At 45.2% G+C, this 16,318-nt stretch overlaps 1 protein-coding gene across 5 annotated transcripts in view; it reads left to right on the top strand.

The window, feature by feature from the left end:
• slc30a6 (solute carrier family 30 member 6) overlaps positions 1-15,918 on the top strand; it is a 42,951-nt gene extending 27,033 nt beyond the window's left edge. The window contains exons 1-7 of one of the 5 annotated variants that reach the window (XM_018749497.2): positions 6,650-6,965; positions 7,534-7,718; positions 10,487-10,606; positions 11,705-11,807; positions 12,358-12,405; positions 12,619-12,687; positions 14,141-15,915. In XM_018749497.2, the coding sequence (XP_018605013.1) occupies positions 10,533-10,606; positions 11,705-11,807; positions 12,358-12,405; positions 12,619-12,687; positions 14,141-14,692 (846 nt within the window). In that variant the 5' untranslated portion in view covers positions 6,650-6,965; positions 7,534-7,718; positions 10,487-10,532 and the 3' untranslated portion in view covers positions 14,693-15,915. Of the gene's footprint in view, positions 1-5,550; positions 5,600-6,649; positions 6,966-7,329; positions 7,719-10,486; positions 10,607-11,704; positions 11,808-12,357; positions 12,406-12,618; positions 12,688-14,140 lie in introns of those variants that run through there. The other 4 variants (XM_018749498.2, XM_029250927.1, XM_018749493.2 and 1 more) reach the window with 4 other exon arrangements.
• The last annotated feature ends 400 nt before the right edge of the window (positions 15,919-16,318 follow it).

Below are 16,318 nucleotides of genomic sequence, written 5' to 3' on the forward strand. Positions count from 1 at the left end.
TGTCGATAGAAGAGCAATTATTGCTAAAACAGCACCAAGGACAACATTGGCAGCAGTCATCCCCACCAGAGGTTCCTGTCCTGCTTCAGAGCAGTGAGAATGGCCATCACCTGCAGTCTTTGTCAGACAGTGCTGCTTTCCTCAATTCAGTGCACACCACTACGTTCCAACTGGAAGCTGCTGTAAGGCAGGGTGAAATGTGTGTGTTAGCAACACGCAGAGCAAGTGAGGTGGCGTAGACTTTATTACTCACATCATTTCTGTATTTTATTTGCTTAGCAGGAATTTTAATCTGAAGCAACACTCTGCTCACATTTCCTTGATGGATAGATAGGTGGATAGATAGATGGAAACGTTATCGATTCCAAAGCAAGTTGCACATGTCTACAGCATACCTTCAACAAAAGTAATGATAAGTCATTGTAATAACCTTTGCATAAATAGATGTCACATAGAGACCGGTGTAAAAGATTTCAAATAGAGTGCACAAATAAAAAGGAGGACAGACAAATGAGCAGCACTTGGACAGTGAGAGGACTTTGTATAGAGCTTGATGGCTGTTGGCAGGAATGACCTCACGTGGTTCTTGGGAGCAGTAAGCCTGGACCGGCCTGGTGCTGAAGGTGCTTCTCTCTTTGTGCAGGGTGGCATGCAGAGGGTACGAGTCATTGTCCGTAACGTGTAGTAGGTAGTTGAGGTTTCCTCTCAGCAGCAGGATTGTCATTTTTACTAAAGCAACATAAATTAAATATTCACCCCCAGGCGTTCACCATCAGGGCTCTAACTTACAATCTGCTAGCCACACCGTACATTTATCACAGTATTCATAAAACACATAAATGATTTAAAATGTGCAGTCGATTGTTCTCGTGTGGTGCATTGATATAGAATGCAGTCATTCCCCCCCCCCCAATTCCACCACCTAAGTTTTCAAATGGTAGTATTTTTTTAAGATGGAGGTATGCAGTTGCCCTTGCTAAAGTGTCTCCAGTTCTTCCTCTCTGTGTAGATATCCACAGGGTTTGTTTGGCCTTCGCTGATCCGCTGCTCCTGCTCCTTTTGCACAGTTTGCCCCTTAACGGAGATTACTTCCAAGGCCCATTTGGTATATGTCACACCTTAAAGTGAGTAATTGGCTTTGGTCTATTAGGTAATTAACCTGTATAGGAGAATGTACCGGTAGATTAGCAGTGCTGCTATTGTCTAGCCTCAGATTTGGATGTAATCTGCTAAGCAAGCCTTAAAGGGCCATACTGTCTTTGAGTGGACATTTTTTTAGGGTTGTACACATCTGCTGCTCTGTTTATTTCCCATTCATACATCTTGACATTCTTCCATGTGTCTCCCAAAGCTCCTGTGTGAGTCCTACAGCTGCTTCCACTGAGACTGTGGTTTGAGTTCAGTCAGCCTCATCTGCTGTTTTGGACTAGATGTTGATGAGCGTGCCCTTTACGTATACTGCTTCTCCAGTTGGTGATTAAGTGTGGAAATTGCTTTCAGGTCAATGTGGTGAGGCATTGGCAGGATACAGAGTTTCACACTTGTTCTGAAATGGAGGTGCGTGAGCAAAGTGTATTATATATTATGCTAAATGGAGAGTTAGGATCTTTCACATCACCTGGCTGAGTGTTTGGAACATTAAATACCCACCACAAGTCAGAGGAGTTCAGCCATTGGCTTTGTTACGTCACCTCTGCAGATCAGAGACAAAGCATAGCCAAGAACACTTGATGCTGTCCCTGTTGCCCTTGCTTGAGGGTCCCTGGGGTTCAGGCTGGTCAGGCGCCCCCGCGAAAGCCTATGATGGGCCTGTGACAGCAGCAGCAGATAAGGTTGCAGCTCCCAGCTGCTGATCCAACTGTGCTTGGTTCTCCCTCTGTGGAGCAGTACATTCCCAGAAGGACTGATTCAGGAGGCCCTGTCTTACAGCTGTGTGTGTCAGCTATAAAACACTAACACTTAATATGTGAGTTTTCAAAGCAGCGTGAGGCAGCCAATGGAGTCTGAAGAGACCAAATAATCAGTGCCTAAATTGTAGATATATCATCCTCGCAAACTGCATTTGATGTGTCAAGGGAACCGCCTGAAATGGGCAACATATGTCAAACATGGAAGAACCCACTGGCAAAGAGGAAGAAATGTCACAAGTTGAACCTCACGAACAGGGACAGACACCTCACAGGGAGGTTCATAAATGCCACAAAAACACAATCTCAGAAATGAAGACATTACTGAGTCAGCACCTCCATGACCAAGTCTCAACAAACACTATATGCTGTGAGCTTCACAAAGCTGGAATTCAGGGCAGGGCTGCCTTTTGGAAACCGCTTCTTTCCATGGCCTGTGTTCAAAGAAACATAACTTGGTGTAAGGAGAACAAAACTTGCCCATCTGAGCAATGGAAAAGGTAGTGTGGTCTGAGTCACATTTCACCTTATTTCCTTACATCCAGATGGGTTTACCTGCGGAGAAAGCCAAAGAATATCTGTGACCCACAATGACTGTGACTAACTGATTACTGTGGTGGGAGATCTGTAATGGGGGGGAGTGCGGTGGCGCTGTGGGTTGGACCAAGTCCTGCTCTCCGGTGGGTCTGGGGTTCAAGTCCCACTTGGGGTGCCTTGCAACGGACTGGCGTCTCGTCCTGGGTGTGTCCCCTCCCCCTCCAGCCTTACGCCCTGTGTTGCCGGGTTAGGCTCCGGCTCCCCGTGACCCATATGGGACAAGCGGTTAAGACTGTGTGTGTGTGTGTGTGTGAGAGATGTGTAATGGTAAGGCCGCCATCTTATTGGAGTCAGTAGGTCCAGTGATTGTTGTTCTTGGTCATATAGCAGCCAAGGAATGAGACATATTACAGGGCCAGATGCACCCTATAGTGCAAAACATTATTGAATCTTTAGAGGATGTAGACTTCCACCTGAATGAGTCTTACTGTCTGCTCTGAATTCGTTTGCCGTGCATAAAGCTGCACAGAATAAGAAATGTAACTAAGCGAGTGTGCAATTTAGAAGCACTCAGTCAATATCTATTTTAGTGGGGCATAATGTTTGGATGGCTGTGGAATGCCAGGGGTCATAGAAACAGTACGGCATGTGCGTGTGTTCAGCACCCACAAGTTTACATCGTGCATAATGACATTTGTCAAACACAGGTGGTCTCTGTGCAGTGCTTATGTGTCTAGACACTCAAGTACCCTAAGCGCAGTGTTGGCGCTTGTTCCTCTGACAGTGTTTTGACACAGCAGGTGGGGGGGGGCACAATCACATCACTGTATGCCTTGCAGGCAGGGACCCTGACAGCGGCACTCTAGCGGCCTCTCCACACAGACACCCCAACGGACGCACGCACACACACACACACACTCGCACACCATCCTGATGCCGTAGGTGTTAAGTTTGTTATCCAGTCTTTATACACACACACAAGGCATTGCATAAGCATGATCCAGACATTACCGCCTCCAGGGCTCCAGACAGACAGGCCATGAGTACAAAAAAATCCACCAAGATTGGCTTGGTCTTACGGCCGCGCTGGCAATAAAGGAGTCTTTGTGCTGAAATGTGCCCAAAATAATACAAAATGTCGTTAAAAGCTGATATTATTTATTGTTTTTGCTGAGTAGAAAAGCCTTGTAACTATTAAAAAATTGAATTTAAGAAAACACTTTGCACACATACAGAATTTAATGTGGTGGATGCTCATTCAGACACGTTTAACAAAACTAATTAAAGTACCATAATAGTAAACTTAAAGTAACTCTGTTTGAAGAAAATACAACTAATGCTATACAAATAGTACAATTAGTACATTTATGGCAGTATGTCAAATTAGCACACTGTGATATGTGCACATGCATCCTCTCCACTCTGCACATCTGTTGCAGTTCTCGTCTCAGAATGTAAGTGTTTGGATTCATCGAAAGTGAAAGTGTTTCCTTTGGGTTGCAGTAACTAGGCCCTTTACCTCATCTGACACAAAATGAAGTATCCAGCTAAATCTCCTGTTAGTGGTGCGTATGGTTTTACAGATCAACCACTTGCTGTTCTATCAGTTGGAGGGTGTTGCGTTTTCCCTCCTCTTATTGACTCGTGTGCTCTCTCCCTCAGCGCTCCTGCCCCCAGGGGCCAAGTAAGTAAAGCCTGCCAGGATTGGCCAGAATGTAGGAAGCGCATCACATACATTTCAGGCTCATCTTCTTAAGGGGTAACTCAAGTCACAATCTGCTTATCAGTCTTGACATTGGCTGTTTCTCCTGATTGTGCTAAGCGTTTGGCAGTGTGTTAAACTGATACTGCAGCCCTTCCGTACCTGTATTTGGTGCCAGCTGAACCCGCGGAATGACCTACTGACATGTGTTTTTAAGATGTTCCAGTCAAGAACATCCCACGGTCTTACCGCACACTCTTAGGTCGAGGTGCTGGAGTCCACTGCCGTTGGGGGATCATGGGAGGGGGGTCGGAGTCGGATGTGGTTTTGTTTTCATTGCACTGTAGTTCTTAACTAATTGAATTAATTAGTTGCTTATTGGATAGCAGTGCCTTATTCTTTTACCATGGAGTAACTGGAATGTGGAGATGGACAGATGTAGTGTGTTTCACTTACTGCTACAACGGCATTGCGTGTCCCTCTTTTCTCTAGTCTTGTGACACATGTCACCTGGTGAACGTCCTCTACTGTCGTCTTCTGGTTCCAAGAGTACAGGCTGGGCTGTAGGCCTAGGTTTTTTTTTTATTTTATTTAAAGGCTGTGCTTTAGTGATAAAGGTCAGAGCTTGAGGCAGGACCATCCCCTGCTATGAACCATTAGATATTGTCATATCAGCACAGTTTAAGAAGCTATAAGGGCGGTACGATACAAGGAGATAGACTTCCTCATGCACCAGTTTATCATCTCTGGCCTTTCACGTGTCATTTCCTTGGGGAGGGCGGACCCAGGACCAAGCGGGTGCCTTCGACACGTTCTTGTGTTTCGAGAGTTGCTCTTGCCACAGGGACTCTCCGTCAAAGGCAGGGTGTCAAACAAAATCGGAGGTCTCGGCTTTGATTTGTTTGGAGGCTGAAAGGGCTTGATGGCTGGGGTTTGGGCCGTTTCTTTTTCTGAGACGGCCCCTGTCTGGAGCACAGGTTAGAGGAAAAAGTGGTGGGGGTGGCAGAGTACGGGGGGCAGCCCGGGGCTGTTGGGCACAGTCGGCCGGCTATTTCATTCTGTGTTTCAACAAAACAAATTCACTCTGGTGTGCTCTTCTGCGCCACTTCAAATTGAATGCAGCTAAAGGGCCACAGTTCCTCTCGCCTGTTTGGCCACGTCTTCTCAGAATGCTCCTTTTGCCGCCATATTGGACAGATGGCGGGAGGCGTGCTAAAAGCATATCTCAGCTGCTTGGTCATCTGGTGATGTAACCAATACGGGCAGACAGCAGAGGAGGTTGGCTCTGCACGCGATCGAATGGCACGGGGTTTCCTGTTACAACTGCAACAATGGCTGCCAGCGAGGTCGCGCACGTGTGGATATGTAACTCCTACCCCTCTGGTTTGTTTCCCTCCTCCACAGCTGCCAGCACCAGTTGGCTTCAGGAGCACGTTGCAGACTTGAGTCGAAGGTAAGATCCTCTTTCAATTATTTATTCTCTCCGCCCCACATTGATCTATATAGTTCCTCCAACTGGCAGGGGAGGGAGGGATGTAGCGCTGCGGAAATCCACGAGGAGCTCAGCGGAAAAAATGCAGTTTAGCAGAAGGTCAACGTGTCCATTGGGTGTAGAGCATAAAGTGCAGTCCAGTATACATGTTAAAATGAGTCTCTTGCAATCATCTGCATGCGACCTGACCTGCTTTGAAATGCAGCATGATTTGTTAAAATTTAGGCCTCTTTCCTGTTGAAGCACCTGTATGCTGTCTGTGCTTCCCTCGTGGTGCTTCCTACTTAAGGCCAGAGTCCATGACCGTTTGCTGCCACTATACCCCCCCGCTGCCCAACCGCAACAGCATCTCAGCCTTCAAAGGTCTGTCCACAGCGCTGATTCCAAATGAATGGCTAGCCCCAGGAAGAGGAATTATTTTCCTTGTTTACCTCAGTGATGTTCACAGGGGCTTTTGTTTGTTTGTTTGTTTTTTGTGCGCACTTGTTTTTAGCTCGCAGTACAAAGATCACTTCGCATGGCTGCTTCACAGGTCCCGAGGCTGCCTCCTTTCAGGCTGAAGTATAGGAAGCGACAGCTGCATTACAATGGCTACTGTATCCATTCAGCGGCGTCCGTCTTCACCCGCGGACGCCAAGGCCTTGTCGATGGCGAGGCTGAACCGACGCAACGGTTCCCGTCACAGCGCCAGAACATATTGTTTTCCTACTTTATTTATACACTTCCTCTGTGATGTATGCAAACGGGAACAGTACAAGCCAAAGGGCTTTAGTGTTGGCCTAGGAATACAACCTAGGGATGGGGAATGGCTGCACATGCACAGAAGATGTTGACTAATTGTGGAAAGCCGCAGGGGTAAACAGTGTGACCTTTTTAAGGGATATAACTGGTGGGTGTCCCTGAAAAGTGTAAACGAGCAGATGGCATGTATAAAGAGTCAAGACTATGGTGCATTTTATGTTTTATAAAATAATATATATATATATATATAACTTGTGTTTTCTTGTGTGTTTGAAGTTGAAGAACTGCAGTTGTCTTCCTTACACTGGTGATGATAATGTGCAAATAGGTCAAACATGCATGAGTAGAGGGATTTATTTTTGGATTCCCCTAGCAAAGTAAATGAGAAGTGCAAAACAATGCAAGAAGCAGGTGTTTCGTGCTTTTTAACACTTTACCACCTTCATTTCAGCATCCCAATCCAGCAGTAAATCATTTGAGTAAGAGAGATGCAAGAGAGTGAAGAAAGCTGTTGCAGAAGCAGCCATGAATAGCTGAAAGGGCACGTGTGAGAAACGCAAATGTGTTGTGTAGAGGCGGGTATCTGGTAGGCTTCTTCGCACAGTCCAAAGATGTGTTTCGGGTGACTCTAAATTGCTCATGGTGGGTGTGGTGGCACGCTGGGTTTGGCCTGTGCCTGCTCTCTGGTGGGTTTGGGGTTCGAGCCCTGCTGGGGTGCCTTGCAATGGACTGGCGTCCCATCCAGGGTGTGTCCCCTCTCTCTCCAGCCTCCCACCCTGTGTTGCCAGGTTAGGCTTCGGTTCACCGCGACCCCACTTGGGACAAGCAGTTTCAGACTGTGTGTGTGTGTAGGTGTGAGTAAATAAGTGTGTAATTCCCTTGTGATGGACTGGCATCCCATCCAGGGTTTACCCTGCTTCAAAGCCTGTTCTTCCAGGATGGGCTCCGGACCACCTTGACCCTGCACTGGGCAGGCAGTTATAAACGAATGATAGATGAATAGATGGATGAATTTATTAAATGGATAATACTGTCACCTTTCTCTTGCATGTGTATGTAGATTTTAAAAAAAAAAAAAAAAATTTTAACTAATTTTAGTCTTTATCCTACATCCAAACTATGCCTTTAATTAATCCATCAAATGCTGCATGCAGCAAAACCCACTTACCAGACAGGACCCCTAGGTTGTGATTGCTGACCCTGGTCTACAAAGAGAGGACACAAGACAGCTCAGGCAGCACTAAAATAGCAGTGAAGGCGCAGAGAGATGAAAGCCGCAGCCACTGCAGGAGGGATGGCAGGACTGAGATGGGAGATGCTGTTCATACTGGTCAAAGAGGTAGGGGTCTTCCACGCGTGTTTAGTACACAAACGAAGAACAGAGATAAGCTGCCTGTTAAACTGGGAGATGGCGCGTTGTGACGTTTATCCGAGCAGGAAGGCAAAAAGGTTTTGAAAAGAGTGTTTTCAGAAAGATAAGGAAAGCTTAAAGACTTGCCCACATCACCCTGGTAATGATCTGGGTCGTACCGGCTTCAAATTTTGGGCCGTCTTTTTTCCCTCCCTGCCTGAGGTGTGTCGGCACAAGCAACTCAAAGAACCCCATCAGCTGACATGCTTCACGCTCGGCTCTCACAAAACTGTCATTGTCGGCGGCTTTCTGAGCTATACGCTGTGGAAAAGCAGCTGGTCGATAGTGTTGATTGTGACTATTCATAAGTTCCTCTGATACACACACATTTGCTGAAACCGCTTGTCCCAAGCAGGGTCGCGGCGAGCCGGAGCCAAACCCGGCAACACTGGGCGTTCCTCTGATTGTTCACCTGAAAGGATGCACTCTGTGACTTATAACATTAAGCTACTTCCAGTTATTTACCACCTGGATAATTTTACTGGAGCAATTTAGGGTTAGCACATACCTTGCTCAAGGGTACTACAGCTGGAGGTGAGACTCAAATCTGCGACCTTTGGGTCCAAAGGCAGCAGTTCTAACCACTATGCTGCCTCGTTTCCAGGTACTACATCAAGGTGCCTTATATGACTTTAACTGTCCACCTTCAAGCTCCAAGGATTTGTCTTTATGTCCTGCTACTGCCTTCTGTTCCCTAGTACTGTGTGTGAGGCTCCTCTTCCACGATTGTAATAAGGTCTTGTACATAACCTCGCTACCTTTATCTGGAGGTAGGAGTCGTTATATAAGTTTACTTAAAATTTTGCGATACTCAACTCTTTAGGAGTTTCCCTGTATGTACCCGAAGGACATCATATCAAGTGTTTTGTTTGCCTCTCCCCTTAATCCTGTATTTTTTGTCTCAGACCTGGGGGGATTAAAAGTCGTGCTGTGGTGCTCCGCAGACAAAGCCCCAATGTTCTCATGATGCCAGGCCCTGGGCTTGAGGTGGGGGCTCCGCCGCGGAGGCGGTGCCAGCACCTCGGCAGGCCAATGGCGGACACAGGCTTGCCTCTCACCGACGGAGGCTGGCACACTAGGCAGAGTATTATGAAATGGGATTTTAATTCCACAAAGAAGAATGCTAAAAACGCTGCTGCTGTTATTAAATTTAGCGGATTTGAAGATTTTTAAAAACACCATTTGGCAATTAATCAAAATATTTTTAAGTTGTTCATGCTGTAGAGAGTGGTTTATGGGATGTTTGCCCTGTTTTTCCCAGATTTTCCTTTGATTCTCATGTAGGATGTAGGTCTTGTTTTATTACACTGCAGGATATGGTGAAAGATTTTTTTGTTTCTTTTCTGGTAAAGGAATATGAATGTAGATTAAGAAATGATGACTTGAATCATGTAACGTCAAAATCCTTCTGTATAACTGAGCAAAACAGTGGTGCAGCAGGTACCGTTTTCTCACACCCCTGGGCTGTGGGTTTGGACATGGGTTTGAATCCCATTCAGTCTGTGTGGAGGTTCCATGATCACCCCTTGTTCCCATGGGTTTCCTCCCACAGTACAAAGATGTGTTTTAGATATGTGTCGCTTTGAAGAAAGGTGAACTGACTAAATAATCTTAATATAAAGTGGTATTAACTTTTGTACATATAAGTATTTTCAGTGTTAAGTTCAGCCAGTTTGTCCTTTCTGATCTATCAATGTCGTTCCAGACAGGAAGACACCAATCTCGTGTGTCTGTCACTTCAGGGCAGTGAAGAGCTACTGTTTGGTATGATCTTTACATTGAAGGCCTCTCTAAGAGGTTAATCATTTAAGTACTTTTAGGGATGAGTATGGTGCCATTTTTGCCCAGTGTGGAAGGAGTGGCAAAAAAGAGATTAATGCTCATTTGCCATCGCCATGGCAACCCCTTTGGATCGCAGATGGTTGGCACTGGTGCTTGCACCGCTGGAGCAGGGAATGTCGGTTTGCCCTCTGGAAGACAGGAGGGTGGTGTTTTCACGGAGCATCGGTTTACATCATGAGGTGTGGCTTAACGTTTGCGCCAACCGCTTGCCCATGTTAGAGCTGCAGTCCCGCGTGCACTGTTCACGCTGCCATGTCAGCAGCAGGAACACATCCCTGTGCACAACAATTGTGGTTGTCAGCGTTGCCTGCGGTGCCCGCTAATGTTTCTTTTTATTATTATGAGCAAAAACAATGTCTCCCCAAACACGGTGGTCCTAGGTCTAGGTTTTGATACCTATAAATGTTTCATACAGGGAACAAGCACAACTGAAGGAAAGGCAGCCAGTTAATCAAATAACTCAAGCATTCCCTGTGATCAATAATTCATGAACTTGAAATGGTCTGTATCTTGCCCAGAAGAGGCATTCCAAAAACAATAGGCTGCCACAACACCAAAAAGCACGGCCTGTGTACGTAAGGGCAGGTCTTCGCGTGTACGTTTGCTGTTCTAAAGGAGTCCTGTGAAAGAACACGGTTGTGGCAGTTCGGCTGCATCACCGTTTCCTTTCAGTCCGCGTTATTTCCCCGCGCAGTGGTTGTCTTTGACGGAATCCCTGGCACGGATGCAGGGTCTTCCGCAGTCCTGCGCCTGCTCCGTGTCGTGTTGCCTGAGCTACCGAGCGCTTCTCTCCTGTGGCAGCAGCCCGCTAGCCAGGCGCGTTCCCGTACGCTAATCCTGTTTATCGCCGGCAGCCTCTGCGGGATCATCCCGGGCCTCAGCAGTGTGCTTCTGCCTCGGATGAACCCGTTCGTCCTGATCAACCTCGCCGGGGCCCTGTCGCTCTGCATCACCTACATGCTCATCGAAATCAAGTGAGTGCATCGTCCTCCTTATCTCTCCCTTCTCCGTGCTAATGACATGAGCTCCTGTCCTGTCCGACAGCTGAGCCTGTGCGCTGGAACCTGACCTTGGTCAGGATAGTGACCTTGATCGACAGTAGCATGGTGGTCCCTTGTTCAGAACTGGGAATCCGATTTCCTCTTTAGGCTTTCGCCAGAGATCCGGAATTAATGTCCTCACCATTTGCCCACACTGGTGCTCATTCATGCGCATGACCTAGTGGTAAGAAAACACAGCCATACGACTCTGTTTGACGTTCACTTGGGTAGCGAACGTTATCTGGCCCGTGTGCAGTCCAGCAGTCTTAACACTTGCCCTTAACTGTTCACTAATGCATTTAAGCACAATCACTTGTTTTCCTTTGCTTTCCCAACATTTGGCTTCTGTTGAGCCAATACTTCTAAGCGCAGACAAGTTTTTCTTAGCCTTTTAGTTTAATTGGGTTAATTTATTTATGGTAAGGTTATACAACTCTTTAAATATCCGGGCTTAAGAATGTTCTATTAGGTTATAAACCACCTGTGAAATGTTTCAAATTACATTTTGTTTCTGTCTGTTTGGGAAGGTTAAAGCAGCTGGACTACAGATTTACTTCGTAGTAAGAGCTCTCACAATACATGCTTAACCTAATTTTTGCGTTTTGTAATTTTCAAAATTGGAGGTTTTTAAAACTTCCATTTAAGGCTGAGTATATCCCAACGGAATATGAAAACAAAACTAAACAAAAAAAAATGTTCCGTATATTTATACCCCTCCAAATTCTCAGATTAGGCTTTAGTTGTTAAGAAAGCTCGTAAGCCATAGTGATAATAATGCTGGCTTTACTGTTTTTGAGCTCTGAATGTACAGCAATTTTAACAGAGACCTGCACCTGTCTGTAAAAATAAATTAATAGGCCAGTTAGAACTGAGTGGAATAAGATAAAATGTTACAGTGCCATGTGGGGAAATGTTTTGGTTATTTGTTCGGGGTACTCTGGATGGCGCCTGTTGTTTTGGTAACTGTGTTTGAATCTCTGTGCCTTTTGTGAAATGTTCTTACCAGACTGAGGTCAGTTCTCTTTCTATTAGCAATTACAATGCCGTTGACACTGCTTCTGCGGTCGCTATTGCCCTGATGACCTTTGGGACCATGTACCCGATGAGCGTCTACAGCGGAAAGGTGCTGCTTCAGGTATGGACGTTTAAATGATCTGCTGAGACTATCAGTGGACTAGTAACATCTCAAATGCAGATCTTAAGATTGGTCTGGACAGTTCCTGACATTGCTGTCTCCGTCTTCCTCAATAGACAGAGTAATTTGTCAGACTAGTCTTTTCTTTGCATTTGCTCGTATAGTGTTACACCCTGTAGCATCAATATGCCATCCAAACATATTGTATATCTATCCATCTGATACTTGCACGAGCACCACAAATGGACTAGCAGATATAGATTTGTGTATAGAGACCTCTGAGACCTTTGGTGTGATTGCACCAGATGGCTTTAACTACATGACTTGATAGGTTTGTCGGTTGATTGGTTGGTCTGTTTAGTCTGAGCAGTTTGAGCTGAAGGTCAAGTCAGTTAGTGACTGACCCGAGGCTGTCCTCACTCCCATTACATCGTAGGGTCTCGGTGTTTTGATTTCATGCTGCGTGCCCAAAAGCCTGACCTCGTGGAGGTCACTGAGGCCTAAACTCTGGTGGTTTAATGCACTGCTCTGCTGTGTTCTCCCTCTTCAGACCACACCTTCCCATGTCATCGGCCAGCTAGATAAACTGCTCAGAGAGGTAAGGTTGCTTCCACAACTGTGACTGTCCTGTCTCACTCAGTTTAATGATGCAGATATGTTTCCCTCCACTTTTAAGTCTTTTTTTTTCTGTTTTAAAAAAAGATATTGATATTTGGTAAAGTACTTTTAAGACTGGAGTATGGCTAGAGATGTTAAGATAATATCTTGACAGTTTACAGTCAACGTACATGTGCACCTTTGTGTCACTCAGGTGTCCACTCTTGACGGCGTCCTGGAGGTCCGGAACGAACACTTCTGGACCGTTGGATTTGGCTCTCTGGTTTGTTACTCTGCTGTCACCCTTTTTCGCTCCAACACATGCAGGGGAATAAATTATTATTCTTTTCTCTAATTCCCCAGCCTCAGAATAAACTGTTTTTTTTTTAAAAAGCACTTAAAAGCACTGGGAGGAATTGTGCTGTTTATTTAAGTAGGAGTGGTTCTAGATGATCTTTCAATACATTGCTCAGGTGTAACATGTCCTATAGAACTTATTTCCCATTAAAGTAAATGAGACTGAAGTTTTTCTCAGACACCTTTACTGTCTTGGGAATATATGCCACATTTTGTGGACCACTCCACAGCCTTCTTTCTCTAGATCTCTTGTGCTTTCTACTACTGGGTCTGATTTTCATCATTTTCTGACTATGTTCCACATCTACGTTTCTGGTCAGAAGGGGGCGCTGTGCCGTGTTCATCTCAGAATTGAACAGCTGTGCTGGAATGAGCTCTGTTGCTTTAGTTCTTTTTCTCGGAGAGCTATCTGCCCATGGTCACATGCCAAGGGACTCATAATATCCTCACTCTGACCGCCGCACACAGTCTGTTTAGCAAGTCTGGTCTTTATGCTGTGCACCATCATGGTTCATAGACATCATGGTTCATAGCAGTAGTAACTTGAATAGTTTGATGGAGAGGAAATTGAAACATGAAATGTGGAAAAATTCAAAACTAAAAAGAAAATAACAAATACAAGAATAAAATACTGTTTTCTTTTCAAATTAAAAGTAAGAAGTATCAATGCCAAAAGCACTCTGGAATGTACAACTTCTCCAAAAAGTTACTTAAGTACAAGTAGCTGAGCAAATGTAATGCTTTACTACCCACCTCTGTGTTTGTGTGGCTACCCTGTGATGGAAAGGCATTCAATCCACGCTGTACCCTACCTGGTGCACTCTGCTTCCATAATAGGCTCCGCACCACCACAACCCTGCACCCTGCATTGGACAAGGGTTTATTGATAGTGAGTTTCCACATGGGATGAATCTCACAGGCAGTAGCTAAAGTGCAGTTTGTATGTTTGTGTGTAAAGGCTAGGTATGGCCACAAATACTGGAAAGCTGCAGCAGATGTAAATAATGCAATATGTGATTTTCTGTTACAAACAATTAAACCATTTGGAAAATATTCATCACATTCCATTTGGCTGCCTTTGTATCTGGTTCATCAGAGTGACATTGTTCTACTCGCTGCAGTAAATTTAACCTGACGCAGATGAAAAATGTAATTGTGCATGTCTGTTGGTGGCGAAAAGGGACACTGGCTTGCAGCACATTGTACTTCAGCAGAAAGTGGAGTGCTTTGAACTCCTTGTCTTTGTTAAAAGTGCTGTTTGTACAGGGATACGGTTACAGACTGTAGTGATACTGCTGTCCCATATAGGAGCCATATCAATCTGCAGTGTTATTTAAACATGACAACTGAATCTTTATCTCACTGTCCTCCACCGGCAGGCCGGCTCAGTCCACGTCCGCATTCGCAGGGACGCCAACGAGCAGATGGTGCTCGCTCATGTGACCAACCGCCTCTGCACCCTGGTCTCTACTCTGACGGTTCAGATTTTCAAGGATGACTGGATCCGGCCATCCCTGATGACGGGCAGCCTACCGATGGGCATGCTTGGCCCATCGGACTACAGCGGCCCGCCCCCAGCCCCCAAGCCCTTGGACGCACTAGACCCGCTCACCTCCACTCCAGCCAAAGCCAGCAGCCCGCCCCCTGAGTTCTCCTTCAACACACCGGGGAGGAATGTGGCCCCAGTGCTGCTGTCCAGCACACAGCCCCAACGGTCTTACGGCGCAGGCTTTGCTTACGGTGCTGCCCCGTACAACAGCATGTTTAGTCATGGCTTGACCAGACCAGGCTCCGGACTTGGTGTAGGTATCGGCCTAGGAGCAGGTGCGGGCATGGCCTCCACCCAAAATTTCAGAACTGCCTTCAGTGCAGCACCACACAGATACGGCTCAAACGTCAACCCCACACAATTTGGGCTGTACAAACCCTGACGTGGGAAATACTGTAGGACAAGCAGAGTTGAAGAAGAAGATGAATGAGAATCTACGGTAGTATTTATTTTGACGGGACCAAGACTTTGATTTTATCCATTAAAGGTTTTTCTACCTTTTTGTTATTTGAAAACAAATGTTGGAACTTTTTTCACTGCAGGTGGATTGCGGTGCAGGATGCATTACATTTTGTACTGTTCTGCTTGACAAAAATATTTCTCCAGATATAGAACATACAGTATTTAGATCTTTACAGTGCTGGCCTGGTTATAGTGTGGTAAAAGGGAAAGCCAATACAACTGTCATTTACTTAAAATATTCCTTTCATATTGTTGCCATGAGTAGAAAATGTAAAACTGAACATTAAAATACTGGTTGGCGTCAACTTTCTAAGTTGCTTGCTGTCAAAAATTGCCTGTTTTGTAATTTTGCATTACAGTACTGTGGCTAAGGAGCAGCACATCTTAAAAGTAGAATTATTTTTTAAAATTCTAAATTTATGAATGTCACACCTGGATCATGCATTAACTGGACTGTTAGTCTCGTTTAGTGTCAATGTGGTTATCGATATGAGGTCAGAAAACAAAACTTTACAGTGAATTATATCTATATTATCATAAAAGGGGATTCATTGAGTGCTTTAAGACTTTTTATGATCAGCATCAGTTTATGGAAGCAAATCATGCTGAAGAGGCATGCTCTACAGTACAAAACTGCCAAATATAAATGGGAGTGTTGGACTTTCTCCGAATGCAGAAATCAGAACTGTAACACAAGGTTACGATTTGTGTGGGGTTTGATTGCTCTTTTGAATTATACGGTTAAATTGTTTGCAATACATGCTTGACTATCTGAGCCATCTCTGGAAATGTGGAAACACTTTCTTCAACTGTCTCCTCTGTTTGGCCCTAGTGTTTCCTCCCCTCGAAGCTTCAGTGTCTCCAGCTGACTTCAAATCCTTGTTCAGTTAAAATGCAGGACATCCTTGGGAATACCTTAAGACAAAATGAAACGTGCTATATGCTTTATAATAAAGAGTATAATATAGTGTTAAGTGAATTCTTTGTTTTCTCTGTCAGGCAAAAAAATATTTTGTTCTGTGTCCTAAACGGGGACTTTATCTTACAAATTATTAAGAGACCACCATTATTAGATTCACATTCCACTCGTTTTATTATATTGTCTTAAACTGGTCTCCGCTTGTCTTTTCTCTGGCCTTTTTGATCATTAACCAGTTTCACGCCAATCGACCGCCATTGCTCCACCAGGGCTCGGAGAACCGCCAACGTCGCGAGCTGGAGAGCCGCAGTCACGCGACCTTTGGGGTTGCCGATCCTCCAATCACGTTGCGCCGAAAAGTTTCCCGCGGAAAAGTCGTTACTCGCGCTGCACTCTTGGCGGTTTTTTTTTTTTTTTTTAATTATAAACAAAACCACACAATTTACCCTCTCGAAGCCGAGTACGTTCTAGTACCTTTCCACGGCGCTGTTTCTGCGGTAAGTGTATTATTAATATTCATATAGATAGTAAATGTGTTTATTAAACATTGCAAATGTAAGCCATCGGAGAGCAGCGAGTGACGGGCGGGGAAAATATTTTTACCTCAGCCAGGTTGATGTTCACGTC

This window comes from Scleropages formosus, chromosome 4 (genome assembly GCF_900964775.1).
Source record: "Scleropages formosus chromosome 4, fSclFor1.1, whole genome shotgun sequence".
In the NCBI taxonomy this organism is placed as follows: Eukaryota; Metazoa; Chordata; class Actinopteri; order Osteoglossiformes; family Osteoglossidae; genus Scleropages; species Scleropages formosus.